The 22803-nt window shown below is 44.0% G+C and overlaps 1 protein-coding gene and 1 long non-coding RNA gene across 3 annotated transcripts; one reads left to right on the top strand and one right to left on the bottom strand.

Annotated features, from left to right (window-relative positions):
- Positions 1–81: 81 nt before the first annotated feature.
- Positions 82–22350, bottom strand: Hmgcr (HMG coenzyme A reductase). Its single transcript, XM_001358593.5, has 6 exons — positions 21576–22350; positions 3441–3919; positions 3070–3157; positions 2428–3003; positions 748–2352; positions 82–684 (listed from the first exon to the last, which is right to left on the bottom strand). The coding sequence occupies exons 2-6, from the start codon at positions 3859–3861 to the stop codon at positions 612–614; spliced, it is 2763 nt and encodes a 920-aa protein (XP_001358630.2). The 5' UTR covers positions 3862–3919; positions 21576–22350; the 3' UTR covers positions 82–611.
- On the top strand, positions 3931–11178 carry LOC26533490 (uncharacterized). 2 transcript variants are annotated; one of them, XR_004469937.1, is made up of 5 exons: positions 3931–4367; positions 4476–4760; positions 5634–5774; positions 10430–10743; positions 10833–11178. It is a non-coding gene; the product is annotated as an uncharacterized lncRNA (long non-coding RNA). The 2 variants fall into 2 exon arrangements; XR_004469936.1 differs by having other exon boundaries at positions 10829–11177.
- Positions 22351–22803: the final 453 nt, after the last annotated feature.

Raw genomic sequence — 22803 nt, 5'->3', positions numbered from 1 at the left:
TTCGTTTTTTGATTTAGTCCACTATTCAAAAACCCTACGTACTACTTTTTCGCTTAAGGAATACTCTTCTTTTTTTCTTTCTTACAAGACATCGCATTGTCTGGAGTACGATCCGATCTCGGCGGAGCCTCTTGCCAGAGACAATATGAACAGTAAGATGCATAACGCCCCATAACGCTCGCCTGAGCCCGTCTTAAGAGCTAGACTCTATTCTCTTTTTAGATTTGATTGATCTCAAATTTAGCAAAAAACGTCATGGCATACAAAGGTGATTGTTCTTCTCTGTCGTTGTGCATCTTATTATTTATATTGTCTTTGGTTTTCATGGCTGCGCCGGTTTTTCTTTCATTTATAATAGGTAGAAAAATATTATTATCGTTATGATGATTATACAATCTAAATGGAAGTAGATATAGATATAGTAGGCTATAACAATGAAGAGTGCGCACGGCGAGCGGACTCTAGAAGGCTTCCTTCCCTGCTGCTGCTGCTGCTTGACCTGGCCATCATCGTACGCGGAAACATTTAACCATATTTTGTTTGTAATAACACCTAGAGAGAAATGTACAAGGAGAGTAGGAGGAGGCGTGTCGCCCGTCCTGAACCCAATCTTAGCTGATTGTGCTGCAGCTGGAAACGGTCACGTTCAGAGGATTGTTGGCGCTGCTCACGGCTATGGAGGATCTGCAACGGAACGCACACAGTTTAGAAAAGGGGCAACGTCAATTATTTGTCATATTTTATTACCGATTATGCCTCATGTGACTCTTGACTAGATCGCTGTTGACCAAAGCGGCCATCAGACTCAGTTCCCCGGCCATCACAGTGGCGCAGACGATCTGGGCCAGCTTCTTGGCATTGTCCCCGGGATGCGTGGGATGTGCCCCGCGCACACCGAGCATCTCCAGGCAGGCACTCTGTCCTGGCAGCCCCGTGCCGCCGCCCACAGTGCCCACCTCCAGCGACGGCATGGTGCAGGTCATGTACAGATCCTCGTTGTTCTCCACCCAACACTCCATCGCCGTGGAGCAGTTGCTGGAGGTCACATTCTGGGCGGGATCCTGGCCGGTGGCCAAGAAGACGGCGGTCACCATATTGGCGGCATGCGCATTGTTGCCACCAATGCTGCCGGCCATCGCACTGCCGCCCATGTTCTTCAGTTTGTTGCACTCCACCAGGGTTTTGGCGTCCGTCTTCAGCACGGACCGGAGGGTGGCCGCCGAAATGGTGCACTCGGTGACCACTCGCTTGCCCCTGCCCTTGATCCAGTTGATGGCCGCGGGTTTCTTGTCGCAGCAAAAGTTGCCGCTCAACGAGATGATCTGCATATCCGGGAACTGTCGCTTGATGCGACGGAGCGCCATTTCTGCCCCCTTGGAGACCATGTTCATGCCCATGGCATCGCCAGTGAGGGCCACAAAGCGGATGTACAGCTGGGGCCCATCCATGGCAATGTGGCAGTCCTTGAGGCGGCCAAACCGGGACGTCGAATCGAATTCCAGCTTGATCAGCTTATAATTGGTTTCCTCCTCGATCCACAGCTTGGCCTCCGACGCTCGGGCCACGCTGGGGAAGCGCACACACGGCGCACGGGTCATGCCCACGTCCTCGACCACAGAGCGCACCCCAGTCACGGACAGAGCCTTGCAGCCGCGGTTGGTGGAGGCCACCAGGGCACCCTCTGTGGTAGCCATGGGCACGTAGTAGCTCTCGCCATCGAGGATCAAAGGACCCGCATAGCCCACGGGTATGGGCACATACCCCAGGACATTCTCGCAGCAGGCGTTCAAGACCCTGCGGTAGTCAAAGTGCTGGTACGGCAGCATATCCAGCCGCTCAGTGGCCAGCTTGGCCCGGCCCGCTATTATCCTACGACGGATGCGCACTCCTCGCTCCAGATCATCCAGCACTGATTCGATCTTGTACAGCGGGCAGTGGACAGCGGCCTGACCTCCAGCCTGGACCATGGCAATGATCTCATCGTCGCTCAAGGCGCTGGGGCCATTACCCTCTTCGGTGGAGTTCAATATGTCCAGGCACTCCTGCACAGGACGCACTGGCCTGTGGCTGACCTGGGACGCCAGTCGCTGTCGCATCAGGGGCAGCAGCTCTGTTTGGGTGGACGCATTCGCCGAGCTCTGCTCTTCGATGGTGAAAAGGGGCGCGCGCACGGGCAGAGGAGCTGCCGCCTCGCTCTTCGGCTCATCCATGGGCGTCGTTTGGGTCTCCACTGTGCTGGCCGGACGCAGCTGATCCGGCAATGGGTCGCGATTGTCGAAGCAAATGAATTTGATCACCAAAGCGATCAGAACAATGGAAATGACTATGTGATCGGCACTCATGGTCAGCCACCTAGCGCAGGAGGAGGGGAGAGGGGAACCATCAGATGTCTGGCTGGAAATGGGTCTGTAAAAGTGCAAGACTTACTTGATGATTATGTCGGTAATCTCCCCGGACTCCGTGCGGTTATTGCTCACATTCAGATTGAGCGTAGGCGAGAGCGTCTTGTCCACCGCATCGTAGTCGCTGCTGGAGAAGACCACGCGACTGTAGATGTGTACGATCATCAGGCCCGTGGTCATGATCAGCTTGACCCTCTGCAGCACTGGATTGGCCTTCTGCTCTTCTTCGGTGAGGGATTTCAGCAGCAGCGAACCCTTGGCCTTCTCCCGCACTACGGACATGTCCACGCCCGTACGTGACAGATCATAGATCAGCGACAGGCAGGCCGGATAGAAGGTCATGAAGACCACATAGTTGACCAGCACCGAGAGCACGGCAAACATGCAGAGCACCTCCAGTCGCTGTACGCCCGAAAGCGTACCCACGCCCACCAGCAGGACCTCCACAATGGTGTCCAGCGTGATGGCCGGCCCGAGCAGCTCCAGTCCCCGGGCTATGTTCTGTGTGACCTCGGCCTGATTGTTGCCGGACAGCGCCAGCTGGGCCAGGCGTCCAGAGTTGGACAGATCAATGACCAGCAGCAGGAAGAACAGAGCATCCCTGAAGGGCAGAGATAAAAGGGTTTAAAACACCATCCGAGGGGATTGTTGGCTTGGTTTTACTCACTTCAGATCGGATATATCGCTGCCCAGAAACTTGATGATGGCCGTCGTAAAGATGAAGCTGGAGAAGAACGTGAAGAGACCAGCAATGCCTGTAAAAGGGAACCCAAACACACAGAAAATACAGTCAGTGTCCGAAACGGAGGTCGAATCGTTTAGAGGGCACGTGAGAAATGCCAGGTAGCCCCGCCTGTGCCCCTCTAAAACATTGGCCAAACATTTTTGGGGGCCGCCGAAATAGTTTTCTTTTTTTGGTGGGCACGGCACAGCATTCTAATCGCTTTGGTCAACACACGTGCCATGCCCCAAGCGGAACCGAGCGGAACCCATCCCAAGATGCGGGATGTGATGTAATCTTTTTTCTGTGATACTCACCTAACACATATTTGGATCCCATGCGGTTGAGGCTGCAGAACTGATAGTAGCAATAGAGCACAGCCGTACACCGCAAGACAGTCATCAGGATGACGTCCGCGGCATTGTACTCCGCCTCGAGACCGTCGCAGGACTGGCTCCAGCCATGGCACGGCCTGTGCCGGCTCGAGGTGGCCGATGCGGAGGCCGGCATGTCCATGGGTATGGCTGTGCCCGGTGCTGCGCCCGCAGCAGCTGCCGACGCAGCCGCACCCGCACCGGTGGCAGTGGCCGTGGCTGTGCCCAGGCCACTGCTCGTGTCCAGGGTGTTGTTCTTGTCCACCGTCAGCATGCAGGCCGTGATGGTCAGCAGGGCGACAATCACCTCCCAGGGATGCGAGGCACAGAACTCCCCGTGAGCGCGAAACAAACGTCCAATCATTTCGGGGCAAGCAGTAGCTCTATCCAAATCGGGTCCAGATCTGGCCAATCTTGGCAGGCTGTTGAATAAAATATGAGAGAAAAAAACGGAGGGAAATCCGCCTGTCAGTATCGAGTTTTTCCACATTATTTAACTACAATATGTTCTATAGCCGGCAGGCCCCAAGGCCGCTCCACGAGCCAGGAGGAGGAGGAGGCCAGTCAACTTTTGTTGGCACCAACAACAAGGGCAGCTGGGGAGCCCAGGACAGGGCAAAGGAATTAACTGAAACAACTGAAACGTATCGATTTAACTGTTGACACATTCAAAGGCGCCCCAGGCACACACACAAAATGAGGCACAGGACCCAGGCACAGGCTGAGGCTGAGGTTGAAGTGGAGGCTGAAGCTGAAGCTCAGGCGATAATTACGACCTCTAAGCGGCTTGCAACGAAACCAGCAAGAACGAGGCTCCATTTGCGAGATACCCTAACCCAAAGGTTTCCATTTTATTATCAAATTGTCACAGTACGTATAGGTTTTTTATTTGTTCTAAGAAGTTTACAATACACATACCCATAATTTCAAAACAAATAATTTTACATAAAATATTAAGTTAAGTTTCCGGAATTTCAGTTCTATGAATCAAAGAACAAATGCTCTTCGAACAGCCTTCAATACTGGAGGAGAGATACAAGATAGATCTTTAGAACAGGCAAAGTAGAGCTTCCCTAGAAATGGGCAAAAAATGGGACAATGCATGGCGATATCCCAGCGCGAGGTGTATTTTGTTTTTGCATTCTCGGTTTTGAGCCTAAGTCGTGGAATCTTGTTGGCTGAAGAATAAATCACAGAGCACCCCGTAAATCAAGATCGGATTTAATTGCGGAAACATTTCCTTATCTGTTTTTGGGACCTTCTGTAAGACATTTATGTGCGTTCTCTATAAGAAAGGGTACAAAACTTGTTATTACACTAAGCGGATTTCAGCGTCGGTCGTCCTTGACGATGTGGAATGCCTCTCTACGCCAGTTTATCCCATTACAGTCAGGTGTTAAGGGGAATCCATGATTGATGGCTTAAGCCCAGACCGAGGCCCAGACCGAGTTCCGCATGCCGCCGCTCCGCTCCGCTTCGCTCTGGTTCCAATTAAGCCATCAGTTGGCGTGGCTTAACGATCGCTCTCGACCACCACGTGCCCCGCATATACAATTGTCCTTCCAGGCGGGCCTGCCGCCGTTAGGCAATGCCCCATAAATATTCAAAGTCTGTCCAGATCTCTGTGGGATCTCTCTGTGCGCCGGCGCATATCCCACATATGCACGAGTATGTGGTATCTGGGTGTGAGGTGCCTATCTTGCAGCCATAAACAATGTTTTCAGGCGGAGAAATACACACACAAAAAATGGAAAATAAATCAAATGAATGCCACTTTGGCAGATGCCATGGGGCTTGGCTTCCAGAGTGCTATGGGATTTACGAGTATCAGGCAATGGCTTTGGCTTTTGGCTACAACTCGGCTTCGGCTTTGACTTTGGATTGTGTAATCCGAAGCCTTTTAGGCCATAAACAATATCAGCACTCAAGAGACCAAAGAGGCATGCCTTTGGAGTACTTGGAGTGCTTAAGAGAGAGACTCTTAAAAACAGAATCCACTAGAGAACGATAGATTCAATGGTAATTCGATTCAATTTGTAAGGGTATTTGTTTTTAAACAACTCCAAACTATTTATTCTCTGTGGGGGATAAACCAGTTCTTTAATTTTATGAATAATACATGTTCTTTCCTTTCAGAGACTGCTGATTTTTATCCACCGAGATTCGGGGCAATACGAATATTATTGAAGGAATAATTTGTAGTGATCGAAAGCAGGGATTTTATGAATACTGTGGATACATGTAGGCCTCTAGTGTATACTCTTCGCTTTTCTTTAGGTAAGTGCCTTGTCACAGGTATTCTTTTCGACAGGAGACTCGGTCCCACGAATTCAATAACAACATCCAGGGCTTCGTAGGCGCATCGCTGATCGATTCGGGTTTTTTTAATAAGAGTTTTTTTGTTTTTATTGGTGGATTGAGATCCACCCATGCTGTAGTTCTAAGAAAGACTTGAGAGAGGATAGTAGGAGTTAGAAGAGAGATAGAAGGAGACTTCAAACGTGGGTCCTTGCCGTTGGTGAGTGAGAGGGAAATGTCTGGGCGCCGAAGAAGGGAAAGAAGTGGAGCCTTGGTAGCCTTTTAAGAGCCCAAGGAGCACCCAGGGAACTCTTATGAAAATTCCGTGGCTCAATGAAATGAAACTCCAACAAATATTAATCCAAACCATGAAAAACACGCGCACAACATCCAATTAGAATAAGTCAGAACTTGAAATTCCAAAGACCATTCGAAAGGAATTTAACCTAAGACATGGCTTCATTAAACTTAACATCATTATTTGGTTGGACCCTGCATTCGTTCCCCAAGTGCACAGCACAACTAGAACTTTCATTAGATGGAAAAAGCAATTACCCGTTTGGGGAATTCTCACTTCAAAAATGTTATAGCTTTAGCCCCAAAACTTTCCCAAGTATACTCTTTTTTTTTATAGTTATAGACATAGATCTTGCACCCTCAAGGGGCAGCCGGCAGGGCCTGGAACTGTGGGGTCGGTCATCGTAAAAACTGGCGAGGCATAAACAAATTGGATTTTAATATTCCAAACAAAAACTGAAACAGCAACAGAAATTAGGTTTTTTCTCTCTCTCTCTGTGGCTGAAATAAAAGGCACCGCTTATGAGAGCCTGGCTGGCGATTGTTGATGTTATTTTTTGGTAAAGCTTTTTATGGCGAAAAAAAAAACCAGCAGCCGTAGCAGCAGCAGCCGTACCGGGCCGTGCCAGGGTGCACTGAACAAAGGCCAGGGCTGAAAGAGTAGATCAAGATCATGTAAATGAATGTGCGTGGCATACCACTCGGTGTCCGAATAGAATACGTAATGCGAGTTTCATCCTTGGATCTCACTGATTTCGCTGTCTATTCTGAAAATCTATTTTCGGTTGGGGTTCGGTCGGATTCCTAGAATGGCTCCAAATACTTTTCACTTACATACGAAAACAAAAACTTGCGAAAAAGCACGTACACCAAAATGGACATCAAATGAGCAAATATCGTCAACTGTTTGTCATATTTTGGGACTTGGGTATTTCAGTCACTGATTTGAGGCTTGGTTCAGACTTTAGAAGAAGATCCCCAAAAGTTATAAGTAAATATTACTGAAGACCCTCACAGAACAAAGACATACTATATTTCATTCGTTTGACCAAAGGTAGGTAGGTATCTACTGAAGAACAGAAGAGTCCAGTAAGGCAGATGATTACTTAAGAAAGAGTCTCATCTCTTTATAGAAAAGGGTTCAAACGAAATGTGGCCTCATCATCCAGCCTCAGTTCCATTATCATTCTCACAATCATATTCGACGATGATGTAGGTTCCGTCAGACTGTCTGTTAATTTTCAATGCAGTTCAAAAATACCAGTGGGAACGTTGGAGTTGCGGCACACGTGCCTCGACAGTAAGTTACCCGGTATTCAATTGCTATATAGACATCTATAACCATATCTCTATGAAAAACTTTATGTACAAGTCTTGTTTCATTTCAAGTTTCAATAGATCTGAATAGAGAGGGAGAGCTTCTCTGTTAAGCCACACTGGTAAAGGTGAAGAGAGAAAGATAAAGAGAATGATTCATCTGAATGTATTCCAAGTAGTAGCGGACTTTTAAACGATTTTAAACACTAACTGAGCGATAAATTATCGACATCAGTGATAATTTATCTAGTAGAGTTTAATCTTTTGTTTTCTGTTCTTGTGATTAAAAACAGCAGAGTCCTTTCGCTTATAGGAAATTTGCACAGCGAGTCAACATCTTTCGACGAGGTACTATCAGAACCGGGTGTATTGACCTCTCTGTCTGTGATCTTTCTGTGATCGATTCTAGATTCTTTTCCTGTCCAATTTTCTTCAATTTCCTGCCTGCCTAATTCCCATAGAAACATCATTGAATATAATTGTTTTGAACCCGCTACTAAATTTGCAATAGAACTTAGTTCGAAGGCAAAACAAAAGCCACAAATTGTTGCTATTAAAAGTCCATCAAGCTGGGTGCGAAATACGGCAACATGACAACATCTGAAAGGGTGTCTACATCCACATCCACATCCACATCCAATGATGACGTTCGGATTCTATGTAAATTGAAGAAAAGTGCACGAACGAGTGTGAAATGTAAATGGGTCTGGCCAAATCCGGTGGAGAACACCGAACTATAGAACAAATTATACGAAAATTTTTCATTTTTATTCAAATTGTTTATTTTTGGTCGGTTTCGTTTCGGTCTTTGCACCAGCTATAGCCACATCTCTAGAAAAACAATTAACGGGGGCGCCTGGTAAATTTTGAATGGCTGCTGAATGGCGAAATGTTTAAATATAGCCTCCGTGTGGATTGAAGAACTGGAGAAAATAGCAGAAAAACAGTACTGGACGCTGCTGGTGGGGCAAGGACGGCGGGCGGGCGAGCGGCAAGACCTTTTCCACTATTTGGCAACAAACGTTCTGTGAGGGGTGCTGTTTCTGCATTGTTTTGCATACTTTTTTTTTACATTTGTTTACATTTGAAAGCACTCTCGCCAGAACGGATGTTGCCGACGACCTCAACCTTATGGCCGCCGCCGCTGTGGGGTTGACAGGGTTATTGCGATTTTAGAGGAGGAATAACTATTGAAATAGTCGAGGAATATATGTACATATGCAGTACAGGGGCTATGCCGGGGTGATCGAAACAGAGACAGAGATTTGGATACTCAAGTACGAATTGTACGAATAGATATATCTATTGCAGATACACCCAGAGAAAAAAGTCCTGAAATTGTATACTTCAAGTAAATATATTTCCCACAAATATATATTTACTTTTAAGTATCTTATATTAATATTAAATATGCAAAATTTGTCATAAATATATTGAACATATTTAATTTGATTTAATTTAATTTAATTAAAATTTAATTCTTTTTACAATGCCATTTTCCCCTGAGTGTGGGTACTTCTAGAAACAATCCCTATCGTCAAAACACTCCTCCTGCACACCACATGTATTTTGTTTTTGCATTCTCCCTTGAACTTTTCGCTTTTGCGATTTGGGAGGGAGGCTCTAGATAGACCCCAATTTGAACACCCATAAGAAAGGGTAGAACTTTAAAAATCGAAGAGCATTCAAAGACTCATTTAAACAGATAAAATACTTGTGTCATTGTTATGAATATTTATTTATCTGGCCACAAGAGTGTCTTGTAAACATTGGCCCTATATTCATGACGAAATTATGAATAATTGGAACAGTGTTCGGCACTGTGCTGCATTTACCCCCAAAGTGATACAATTGAATACCCAATTGCCATGTCCAGAGTTGGATCGTGGATCGCCTTAAATATTAATTCTGCGAAAATATCAAGCTGAACGCGTTCAGCATTTGCATTTACCCAAATTGAAGCAGACAATGGCCCGGCCCGGCCCTGCCTCTTGGAATAACCCAGAGGATGGATGGCAATTAATATGCCCATAGAGTACGCGCGCGGGCAATTGCCAAGCTACCGAGAATCGGAGGGGGAGCCAGATCATGGGATGCGTCAGACCCGTCACAGTTTCACTCTTTCTTTGGGGCTGTGGGTGTGGGGCGAATAGCGGAACGTATTCGGTTGGGGGTTTCCTGGAATCTTTGGCGCTGAACGCGCGCCTTATTTATGGCCTCTCCACCCGATGGGAATTTTCCACATAATTCTATATTGTTTTTGCCACCAAAAATCATTTAGCGATGCGATGCTAAAAGATAATGCAAAACAAATCAAGATCGTGTCATCCAAATGACTCCTTAAATGTTACGGAAGAAGACTTCCTCGCAGATGGAAAGTGGTAACCGAAAAGTGTACCAAAATATCTTTCTGTATTCATCTCTTGTTTGGTTTCTGTTTAAACAATCGCCGAGCACTTCCTTGGCCGCAAATGACGCGCGGCTTCAAAGAGAATGTTCGCGAATGCAAAAACAAAATACAAGGCTCATTGATGATCGACTTGGAGCTTCGCTGATATCCTCCTTTGTCTAAAAGGTATTCCCGATATATACTTCTGTGTTAAATTCTTGCTTTCTTTCTAGACTAGAATTTTCTTTTGCTGGAATCCAAAAAAATATATTTCTGCTGCGCATCGGGAGAATAAATTAAATGAAATGCTAAAATTATTGCAATTAACGCCTCTAATTTATAGCTGTTTGTTATTGAATTTTCGGCTCTCGTATCGATTGATTCGTTATATGGAATCGTGGCCATGGCTTTGGACTTTGATTTACATTAGTTTCTCGTGCCTGTACGTATGTATCTAGGGTATATGTATACTCCTATGTATAGTACTTTCCCCACGAGCGCGGAGAGCGCGAGAGCATCCCATCATGGGGTACGGTTGATTCGCCATTCGCCTGTTTATTGTTTATATGCCTTTCGTCTAGTATTTAAAATTTAATTGCCTTTGTTTGCTTGTTTAATATAAATTTTTCAGCTGCAGCGAACTCGATTCCAATAAACTAAGAATCGTAACAAATGTGCAACGATTTGTTTGGGTCTCAGGTATGGCGAGGAATGTCGAAAAACAATCAACAAACATTTGATAAATGTGCCATAAAATGTGTGCCAAAGATACACACTGTGTATCTGTGCCCCAAAAAAGAGGATACAGGAGCAGATCCCTCCCTGAGGACCCCGGCGTGTGCGTGCATTAATTTATCAAATTAATATTTTTGGGTACCTCTGGCATCCTCCTCCTCCTTCTCCGGCGACAGCATTTTATGGATTACCTTATTAGACATCGCTTATGTAAGGGGGACACTTGGCTGTTTTCCTCCCGAAATATTTATGTGTATGTTCAATAAATAATTACATTTTTATTTTTATATACTAGACAGACGGAAATACAAAGAGGGTGCGCTGCTGCTGCTGCTGCCGCTGGTTCCTGTTTATCCGTAAGTATTTTCGTTTCTTATTTCTAATAATACATTACGTGAGTCTTGGGCTTTTCCAAGGAACTCTGAAAAATCGCATGTTCTAGAAGGCGACAACACAGCAAAGGGCAAATGTTTTTCGTGTCACTCTTGATGGGTTCCATCAGTAAAACATTATAATGCACTCTATTATGTGGTGTTTTGATGGGGATTTAAAAGTTTTCGTAACGTTTTAGGCTATGTGTTTCTGTAGCTTGAAAATGCTTATTTATTCATGGTTTTCTTTTAGTATGTATTTATCATTTCGTGGAGATTTCGCTGCTGTTCTGCTAAGTGTATTGCATATCAGAGTCATATTTTTCATTAGTCTCAATTTTTTTTTTAAAGAATTTTATCAATAGAATGGACTAAATGAATTTTCTATAGATATACTAATTTTAAAAATCAAGGTTCAAAATTTAAGTGTTTTCTTTTAATACAACAAATAAAAAAACTTTGATTTCTAAATTAATACTTTTTTTTAAATATTTTGTTTTGTTTGTGAACCTTAAAAAAGTTCACATTGGATCAATGGAATAGCCTCAAGTGCTTAAAATTAATACAAATGACAAATCAGATTGTATTTTTATGATATTTAAAGTTTGTTTAATAATTGGTGTAGCCACATTTATTGGAAATGACTTCGCAAATTTGATTTGACATTGAATCATTCAAGGACTTCAAATGGTCCAAGGATACTTCGCTCCAGGCGTTTTTGATGGCATGATTCAACATGTTCAAATTGTGCTCTGGATCCATACATACGTTCTCTATTATATTTAAATCAGGAGAGCAAGGTGGACACTCCATTAATGCAACATTTTGATCTTCAATCCACTTCTATGGATTGGGGCATTGTCTTGATGAAAACTCCACTGCAATGTCTCAAAGATGTTGGAAATGGAGTAGCTCTTTGAAGCCACTGACATTCATCCTACACAAAATATATTGCTATTGCTATACCAGCTTTTATTCCTAAATCTCAATTCTTGAGTGCTTTTCTGTTAAGAGCTTTTATATTATTTCCATAATTTGATGGATTTATCAAGAAATGAGACAGAAGAGACTGGCTATCTGCCTGTTTGTAAGGTTTCTGTCTCGATATGCCGATATTTTAGCTTTTACCTCCGCTATTAGAGCTTTCCCACGATCTCTTTTATATAAACATATATTTTTTTAGTTTTTTGAAAAAATATACCGCAAAAAATAATACATTTTAAATTTGCAAGCTTCATAATTTCCAGACGGTAAGCTTAAGTTACAAAGTGTTTGGGTCCGATTTATAGCTGCACTTATCAGTCTTTTTAGAATGGAAAAGTTCAATAAAACCAGTTCAAAATAAAAAAAAAAAACCTCGGTTTGGCTCACAGTCGAAAAAATGTTCAATTTTGTTGCATAGTGTAGCCGGTGGAAGTGTCTGAGGACAAATTGTATGTATTGTCTCTCATGATATCTCTCTCCCTTCGCAGCAAAGTCTAATGTCATATGGCTATTAGTTTGGGTTTTGTAGTCCATCTGGTGGATGAGATTGTTGATTATTATATTCTGCATATTGTGGCACAGATACTGCCAAGGCTCTTCGACTGATACCACTATCTAGCCGGCTATCAGCAATAGTTTATCGATTTTCCTGATGATAATTCAGACCAGGTCTTGAAGGGCATATACATTTTTGCCATTGAAACATTTAGGGATTCTTCTCACAGCACTTTTTGCAGCACAGTTTTGGGGGGGAGGGGAAGGGAAAAAGCTGACAGCTCCGGGGATCTCCATGACAACCGGTTGGATCCGACTGCCCCAGCCTTGCAAACGGAGGCTTCATTCTTGCAACTTAATGCATGATATTCTTTCTTTAATAAAGTAGTTTTCCCCTGCTGTTCGGCTAGATCTTGATCCTACCATGATTCATGACTCATAACTCTTTTGCCTCTACTTGTTCTACCTCTTTTCTGTTTTCTGCTTTGAGGAAAACTTGATTACGATTACGATCCCATGGGTGTACACGTCCATGACTCATCCGAGACAGAGACAGAGACAGAGAGAGAGAGAGAAGTCAGGCCAAACGGTGGCCTAAACGGGGTAATTGCAATTGCCGTGGGATTGAGGGCACACCACGCAAGCGTCGCCGGAAGAGTGATGAGATTTGACAGGATTGATGGCTAACTGTCCGTCCACATAGAAAGTGGCCCCAATTCTCGGCATCCGATTAGATATGAGGGAAACAGGGTCAAAGCCAGATATAGTTTTATTGAAATTCGTTTGAATTAATCTAGATCGAAGTTCGATGTGTTTGTCGTCTTTTATCTGCTGTCAGTTGCGTTTTTCCAACCAATTTCTTATCTGGCCATCCATCCCCTCGACAGGCTTTTTGGCTAAGAGCAAAGTCAAGTCGCAAAACACTTTCCATAGAGATTAATGCCCGGCATTAAGCGGATAAGGAGGCTAACAAGATTTTCCCTGGCCACCGGAGAAAGAAACAAATTTGAAACAATTTTGGCAGCAGTATTTTGTTGTTGTTTTTTTGTTGTAATTTACAAGTTTGGATCCACAAACAAAAAGTAAAAGTTGTCGTCGTGTGGGCCACACAATCAAATAAATTAATATATAAAAAAAAGAGAAAAAAAAAAGAAGAGACGACGCACAGAAAACGGCAACAAAAACAGTTTTACTTTCTACCAAAAATGCGAATGCCATGCCTGCTGCTAATTTGTATGCAGTCACAGAGGGGGGCGGGAGAGCCGCAGAGTCTCAGAGTCTCAGAGCCAAGAAATTCGTTCAGTTTTGAGGCAAAAGTTAAGCCCACAACAGACTGCTGGCTGGCTGGCTGGCTGGCTGGCTGGCACATCAAAAGGCTTTTTCACAGGCCTTTTTCGTTGCTTTTTCTTTGCCAAAAAGTTTTACCCTCTAAAGGGACTTGAAATTAAAACCGAATCAAAGTTTGCAGCAGACCAGCGATGAGGGTAGATCTAAGGCACAACCTCCTCGGTCTGTCTCTCTGGTCTTTCGGCCCTCAAGTGTGTGCACATCTCATATGTTAATCAGGTGCTCCAGCATCGCAATATCATCATCATCTCATCGTCATCCGCCATCCAAGCGAGTGCCTGACATTGACCCAAATACTCCACGATCGTATTCATTGATTCACTTTTGACCAAAAGATCGCCGCGCTGACTTTGGAAATAGAAACTTTGGAAATAGAAATTTAATGGGAACCGGGGATTACTTAAAAAAAAATTCCTATATTTGGCATGAAATCCCCTGAAATTGTTAGCCAATACCGAAGTAGACTTCCTTTAACATAAACATTAATTATAGCACATTTTATAGGAAACTTTTGTTATGTAAATGTAATTTAATTGTCTGTTAATTGTAGACTTCCTGTGGCAATTGTTTTTATAAAGATTTTGCTAGCTCTGGCGGCTCTTTAGAGTACATATATTTTTTTAACTTCTGGTGACATCTGTTGTAGAATGTCTTTTATGATTTCAGTCACAGTTTCACTGTAGATCCCAACCTGCATCCACTAATAGCACTCCGACGCACCAGCGAAAAATCCAAAGCACTATACATGTCGTGTGCATGACTAGGAACATTTTTCGACTCAATTTTCGCAAAGGGGGGAACTCAAAGCCAGAGCATCCCATCTTCGGTTTTCGTTTCGCATTCGCTTCTTTTTTTGTTAATGAAATTTTTTTGTTAGCTGGTTCCGGCACGTGCATTGTGTTGCGGTTTCTGCCGTAGCTATATCTGTATCTGAATTCATTGCATACATTATAAAATATTATTTAGAGACCAGGGTAGAGACCGAGACAGACCAGACAGAGAGGCGGTAGAGGCAGAGGTGGCGTCAGGCGGTCGCAGCTAATTGGTGTATTCCCCATAGCCGCCGTGCAGTCAGCGGTTAATTGGCCATTAACATGAATGCTGGCTAAACTCGTGGAGGACCAACCTTTGTTAACAAATTAAGCAATCAAAGCCACTATTAAATCAACCATAATTGAAATGGCCCGCCGCCAGTGCCGATGGTTTTTGGCCAAGGCTTTTTTTTCCGTGTGCAAAGAGACGCATGGAAGATGCCTTGGGGATTGGCCAGCATGCGATTGGGAGCCATCATCCGTTTCTGTGTCGCTGCTAAGTAAAGCTGCCTTCATGCTTGGTTAGTCGAACAACTAAGCACGGCAATTCTAATCAAAGCAGGCAGACAGGCAGACAGGCAGGCACTCCCATGCGAATGCACACACATCATCATTAGAGGCCCATCATAATCGGAAAGGGGGAATCAGCATCAGCATTATCGTCATATGGGGGCTGTCATCTGCCGGCTAAAACGCTCATAAACTGGCGGAAAGTATGGTTTGGGATGTTGCAAAATTTGTATAAAAAAACTCTCAGACATGAAGGAAAGAAGGATTTTTTATCGTTCACCGGTTCGGTTCTCTGATGTGTGTGTGTGTTTGCCGGATGCAATTTCAATTTTCAATCACCAGTCATATTACACGGTTACACGGACAGAAGGAAAGAAGGACAGCAGGGAAGGAGCCTCCTCTACCCTCATATCCTGGCCTAAACTGAATTTGAGACTCGCCTGCCAGCGGGTGTGTGTTCTGGCCTTCCATGCGGGTTGCCTGAAGACTTATCAACTTTATCACGAATGTTAATTCCTCTCACGTTGTCTCTTGTTGAGTTTTTCCCCTCGCCCCGAAGGTTGTTTTGAGTGAACTTTGGTCAGAAGTCTAAAAATCGTGTACACAAAACACTGCGGTGCCATAAACAAATCGTAAATTTCTCATAGATTTCGTAATTTTTCTATAAGTGTGCGAATAAATATTACATGCTTTTGGTTGAAAGTTGAGTCATGTGGGGATCTACAATAAGTAAGATCAATATGTATACAAAGAGATCTCCTTGGTGAATCGAGAGCATTTCCAGGAAATGGAAATAGATCTTTGCATCTAAAGTGAGGTAGCATAAGAATCGGGAGATGGGGAATCTTATAGAGTATCTTATAGATCTTAAAATATAGATAGATGAATATTGTAGGATTTGTAGTAGAATAGACGAGGTAAAGGGGGATTACTTAGAAGAAGGAGTTTCAAGTAAACTCTGATTAGAAGAGCATAAAGTAAAGAAAGCGAACCCCAAGCGGCGCATTCTATATTTAAAATACCTCTTAAATATATATAATATTCGTAGAATAGTTCGACAGAACGTGTCATTTTCCAACCCCATCAAATACATTTATTCTTTATCAGCATTAAGCTGTTCGATGATTCGATCCAAAATCTTCAATAAATGACACATTAGGACTTTGATCTAGCAACACCAAGAGCCGAAGCTTGTTAGGCAGTAACCGATTGGCACTGCCGCACGACACGCGACACAGACAGCAGTAGGTACTTCTATTGGTATCAAGAAAAGATAAGAGTTAGCTTATAAAATACTAACTTAAAAACTATAACCTTTCAACTCTCCTGTTTAAAAGCTGCTGTTAAATAAATTCGTTTATTTTACATATTTCTAAAAATTAAATTAATGTTTTCAGGTTTTGTATCTTTAAAGAGTTGTTTTCTTAGCCTTGGCCATTTTTTACAGAGATCTAAAGAGTGATCCACTGAGAGAGTGGATTAGTATGAAAAGGGAGCCTTAAACGGTTCATTCAAGGAATATTTAGATCCCCAAAGCGAAAGGAATGTACATATAAAATGATCCTAAATAGGATTCAAATGGATAGATGGATAGCTAGACTTCAATCCATCCTATGATAAGAAGTCCAGAAGTAAATATGGAAATTGTTGTATAACTTGTATGATTCTTATTCCACGAATCCGAATTCAAGTTACTTTCAAGAGACCCCTCTTCACGTATAGGGAATACACATGTTTCCCTGCTAAATGATGAACCATTTGTAATCGAGTTATCCGCTTAATTATGACAGCCTCCCCACCTACACCTCTCCCCCGATTTCATGTAATTTGAGCCTTATCTGTGGGCTATATCCGTTGTCGTGTCGTGTCGTGTCTGGTGCTCTTCCTCTCGCCCATTTCTCATTCCTTGGGAAAAATTAATTAAATCAAAGTCGCTGGAATAAATTGCACAAATATTTGTGGCACTTCTCGTATCGCTGCAAATAAAAAAAAATGTGCCAGTCTGACTTTGAAGTTTGATTATATAGCCAGTGTGAGGGTCGAATCAAAATGGGTCTTTGTCCATCGATTCCATTCCTTCGAGGCATACTGTGTGGCTTTGAGGCTGTCTTTGAGACTTCCAACAACAAACAACGAAACGAGTGTAGATTAAACAGCGGACTGCAGTCTGTTTGTGCAATATTTGCGAGACCTTTCGGATATCTATCGGATAGCTGCTGAGAGTTGGGCAAACAAACATCGCGTCGAGCATAGAACCCGCGCCAGAGAAGAGAAGCGAAGAGTCTCCTCTTTGGATAATAAAATTATGCATTTGGGAGACCGTACCCCGGCACTAGCACTGGCTTCTGCATTGGTTAAATATTTACCGCCTCTCGACTGCATCGTCGTCGTCTCTGTTGTCGTTTGTTTGACTAGCGTAAATATACAACTTGGCCAACAACATCAGCCATGGGTGGCAGCAATAACAAAAAAAAAACAACAACAAAAAACAAGAAAAAACCACGCCACATAAATAACAACAAATGCAACAATGCAGCCATGTGACATAGACAACCTGGCTGCCACATGCGCATGCATCCGCCCCGAACTTGGCGCTGCTGCAACTTGATTATGCCATAAACCAATACGAGACCCAAAGGCGAACGCATTTCTGTATGCCCTCCCAAGAGAGGGGTATCCTGATTTCGGTCAGGGTTTTGGGCATCGGCAGATCCATCTATACGACCAGGGCTCAACCACTTTGAGAGATGAGAATAGGTGTCAAAATTACTACAACAAATAGCTTTTATCTAAGGACCCCTCTATATTTAATATCATTTAGAAGAGCTGTGGGTGCGCTTTTAAATTTGATGATCAGTCCAACGGCTAGATTGGCTTGTAAGTTGAGGTTTTGTTTTTGCACTCTCGGGCATTCTCTTTAGCACTTTTCGCTTGTGCGTCTCGAGTCAAGCATCAATGTACCGCGTCCAGTAGGAGGCCCCCACTTTATGTCGAATATACATAAAACCAGAGATATCTTTTAGATTGGAGCTAGACCGAGGAACTGCTTTATTCTCAGTAGGTATATAGAAAGTAAGGCTTCCCCTCTTTCCTCTTTCCCTCTTAGAGGTAAAGGGCTTTCTTGATGCATTTTAGGATACATTTATAGGAATCTCTTGTATATTTTACTATAATTATCTTTTGACATCCTTAAGCTAGACAACGAAGTGATTCCAAATAGCATTATCATAAATATTATGGACTATCAATCAGTTCTGCTATTACTAATCTTAGCACATCTTAATGGATTCCATTGTATGCATCTTTGATTAAAAGTAACTCTAATCAAAGAATACCTAAGAGCATACACAGTTCCTCTTTCCATAGACACATTTAATGGTTTTTTCTTTAGTTACGCATTGGATTTTTTTTTGTTTCTTTTCAGAGTGGGGTAGAGGTCTGTCGGACAGGTACTGTTGCGTCGTTGCAGTCTGCTGCTGCTGCTTGCTGGCTAGCCATTAAGAGTCATCAGCATTCAAGGCGGTCAACTACGATTTTTGAGTGCCAATTGCCTGCTCGGTCGGGTTTTACGTGCCCGCGTACCGAATCGGGTTTTACTGGGACTGAGACTGAGACCGAGACCGAGACTGGACTGGGGTTGAGAGGCCAAGAAAGGCGAAAAACCGAAAATCAAGATGGGGGGCTCCAACTGCAATTGCAGCGGTTCGTTTTTTTTATGTATTATTTGAACCCTGAACATGAAAATATTGACAGGTTTTTCTACTTCTTCGATGGTATCTTCCTACTGACTGCTGCCTGCTGCCTGCCGCCACTTTTCCGCTGTCTTCTTTTGGCCTCAAGTTAGCTGTTGACCTCATTTTACAACAACAATACCAAAACATCGAGGAGGAGTTATGCAAAACGTTTGCTGACGGTGGGGGGACGGGACAGATGCGGGTCCCATAACCATAAACATTGATATGTTTATGGCCCAGAAGTGTCTGTGTGTGTGTGTGTGTGTGTGTTTGCATTTGTTTAGAGCATACATATTTGCATTACAAAGTGAATCTAAAGTGAAGCTGGTACCGCTGGTTTCGAATCAAATTGATTTGGCCCATTTTAATGGTCAAGTCAGGCCTAGGGGCCTTCACCAGCGGAAGCACCTCAATGCAATGCGTTAGGGCCTTTTGTGAGGCGGGCCTGAAGGTGATCCACCTCCGCATTGTGTTTGAATCAAGTCGATTGCGGCAAGAGTGCTCCCCCCCTCAAGACCCTCCCTTGGGGGTTTTCTATGAAATACCATACTTCCACCCATGTGCGGACTCATCGCTGAACAATTTGACAGCGCAATTTAGTTGAAAATAACAACAATTATGCTTCTTTTTTTTTCTTTTTTTTTGATGATGAAATTGCAGCAGCAGCTTGGAAATCGCGCACGCGTTTTGCATGCGGCGGTAAAGCTTGGCGCGCGCGTTTTTGCTAATCGCGCAATCAAACACACACGCACACGCACACCGATGCAGATCCGTACATGACTTGGCTGAAGAGTAAAAGGGAGAGGCTGAAGCATAACAGGAAAAGAGACAGAGAGGGAAATGGACACGGCCCGAGGGGTATATTGATACCAAGGTGCTATGCTTACGGTTGGAGAGCGGCACCACCGTACCATCTAATTAATATACCTTTTGCCGAAGCCGAAGCACACGAAAGAGAAAGAGGAGCAAAAGAGAGAGACACAACTTGGCAACAGCTAGAGAGGCGCCTGCGTGCGCGGTTGAAAACGCGCGTAAGTTTCGGCGGCGGCGACGGCCCGCAGGTGGCGGAGAAAGTTACCAACATTTAAGCCACTCTTTTTTTGTTGTCGGTGGTCTGCCTATTGTTGCTGTTGCTGTTGCCCAAGCTCTTGCTGGTGGCCACAAAAGCGATAAAAAAAGCCAAAAGCAGAAGCGCGCTGGAAAATAAATTTGTTTAAAAAACAAAATTCGAAAAAAAGAAAAGAAAACAACAAAACAGGGATAGGGACGGAGCGGGCAGCAGCGGATGCAGAGCAGGGGAATTATGAAATCGCCGCCAATGGAATTCGAACTCGAAGTCGAATATTCGGATCCAATGCAAATGGTGCGAGAGAGAGCAGCAGCACAGCCAAGCCCGAAGTCGATCAGCCTGTTGCAGCCATCTCTTTCCTGCCGTTGGCTTTTATACATCAAAAATAAAACGAAAGAAAAAAGAAAAAACTCTTTCGCAATTTACAATAACGAACGAATTGGGGAGACCGACGCCCCCCGCGGGGTAAGACAACTGGATTGGCTTGTAATTGAATAATATTTCTAGTTGGCTTGCCACACGAAACGAAACGAAACCAAAACGACAGAAACGAAACACCAGAAACACACCAGCGGCAACAACAACAAAAAGTAGGAAGCGCCAATGCACTTGACAGAGTCCGCTGCCATATACCCTGGGCAGACAACGAGCATTACGATTTTGAGCAGATGTTTGGTCTCGTAATAAGATACATATGTAAACAACAGATCAGTATCAGTAATGGATCAGTAAGGGTATCTTAGCATCGACTCTCGAATATCCTTTCTTGTTTTACTTGTTGTTGTTGTTGTTGTTGCTGTGGCCGTCGGGGACTGTGTGGCATTTTTTCACTTTTGCTTTTTATAGCCAGATGCGGCACCGTCGTCATCCGCCAATGTTTTGTTCGGAATTTATTTTGGATTTTTGAAATTGCCGCTCTTCACATCCATATGTAACTGTAATATCGGTTCAGGCCGTTCAGCCAGTTTTCTGTGCGTGTCAGTGCCTGTCCTCGTCATCGCCGCCGCCATCGTCCTCGTCTCTGTCTCAGCCAGATGTCGCACATTTCATTTTGGCATACTACTGGCAACTGGGAACTGGAAACTAGGGAAACAGGGAAGAGGCCAAGGAAATCAAGTGACTTTCTACCAACAGCATCGACAGCAGCAGGCAGGCAGAAGGAAATGAGAAAAGTTGACAACGCAACAGGATGCCGCCTCTGGACATGGACATGGCACCACACCAGAGAGGCCCGAGGCCCAGAGGCGGCGGCGCCCACTCATTCAGTTCCGTAATAGAAGAACTCAAGTGCCTCCTCAAGTGGGATTATGGTTTGAGGAAATGCACATTGATTGGAGTGAAGTAATGCCCAGAAGAGAGGGGCCGGAGAAAGTTGTCCAACATATGTTCCATTCCCCTGATGCATGGGCCAGAACTTGTGATAGACGCCGCAGCCGCGGCCGCCGCCTCTTCGCCAGACAGATTGATAAGATTGTGTGTGTGGAAACAGTATTCCAACCCAATTGCATAACTAACCAAATAGTGGCTCCTCAGCAGCGGCGGAGGCCAAAGTTCCGTTTCCCCCCAATGGGGAAATTACAATTATAATTGCCAATCAGACAAGAGAGAAAGTCGAAGGGCAGGGAGGCTGGTTTGTGGCTGTATTCTGGTTGGAGTGCCTGCACATACTATAAGACCCACTCGCTCTATATGGGAAATATATGGTGAAAATAGAACTAACCTTGCTTTCTGGATGACGTCTGCTCTCAGGGACTAGGCCGTGAACGGGGGGTGACACGCGCACACACGCCGCCGTAATCCACAAAGGAAATGCAAATGAAGTTGGGAGGATGGTCCGCTCGCTGGGCCCAAGAGACTGGTTGGAAGAGGCGGAAGAGCGTTCTCCCGGTTGGCAACAACTAGTTTATTGTTGTATCTATTTTTTGGCTACTCTTCTGTGCACGCGTTGTCGGATTCTCAGAATAGAACTACGTTAATGGCACGAGTAGTACGAGTACGAGTAGTAGTTCTGCTTATCTTGTGCACTTTTCGCACACAAATCAACATAATTGGGGTTCGATATTGGTAATTTACGGTTTACATTTATATAACTCGACCAATTGTGGCACTTTCGTTGGCTTTTGCTGGTTCACAGGTGTGTGCAAATGTGATTTCGATTTCTATTTTGTTTATATAAAAAATTGTTACGCCGCGGCGGTCACGGGCTCTTTGTTGTTGCTGCGACGCGTACGTATTTCTTCTGCTCGGAATAGACCAAAGAGAGAGCGGGGGTGGCGGGGGGTCGCGATTAGCACTGACTTTGATTGACCAACTGTGTTGCTGGCTGCACTTGAACTATCTGCTGCGTTATTTTCTTTTGGCCCACAATTATAACTATCTCGGGAAGGGACAAGTGCATTGGCTGCCGCGAACGAAAATCGAATGTGTTATCATTTTAGAGTCCACAAAAAACATATGTGCTAGAGATGTTAAAGGTTAAGTAATTATATCGGTACGTATCGCAACGACTCACAGGGGTGCTAAAACAATATCGGTAGTTTAGTGCGATAGCTATTTCGATTTTTCTTAGGGACATTTTAATTTAGGTTCAAGGAATTCCGTGCACACTGCAGCTGGGTAGATATAATATTAACCATTTTTCGATGGGTATATTGTGCGGTTATTGGAACTTACCGGAATTTGATAAATTCAAAACAACTACATGTAACGTGCCGTTCCGGAACTTGTACGTATTCTTACATTTTACATTACGTGTGTAATGTAAAAATAAGACTATACTGCGGTATATTTCTAAGAGTTTGAAAGGTATATTTCAAAGACAAATCTGCGGTCACACTGCTCCCTACTTAGCGGTTTTTTAAATTTTGTGGAACTTAATTTGTTTTTGGTTGTTTGTTTTTTGGGAGGCAGAGCTGCGTCAAATCGAGGCACAAAAAAGTGATTAATTT

Source organism: Drosophila pseudoobscura, chromosome 2 (genome assembly GCF_009870125.1).
Source record: "Drosophila pseudoobscura strain MV-25-SWS-2005 chromosome 2, UCI_Dpse_MV25, whole genome shotgun sequence".
NCBI lineage: Eukaryota > Metazoa > Arthropoda > Insecta > Diptera > Drosophilidae > Drosophila > Drosophila pseudoobscura.
Note: the sequence above shows the minus strand (reverse complement) of the source record. Positions and strands in the feature narration are given on the sequence as shown.

Coding starts and splice junctions, on each gene's coding strand:
- Hmgcr (XM_001358593.5), bottom strand. CDS start 3,861: ATGATTGGACGTTTGTTTCGCGCTCACGGGGAGTTCTGTGCCTCGCAT. Junction 3,158..3,440: donor GGGATCCAAATATGTGTTAG/GTGAGTATCACA, acceptor TCCCTTTTACAG/GCATTGCTGGTCTCTTCACG. Junction 3,004..3,069: donor AGCGATATATCCGATCTGAA/GTGAGTAAAACC, acceptor TCTGCCCTTCAG/GGATGCTCTGTTCTTCCTGC.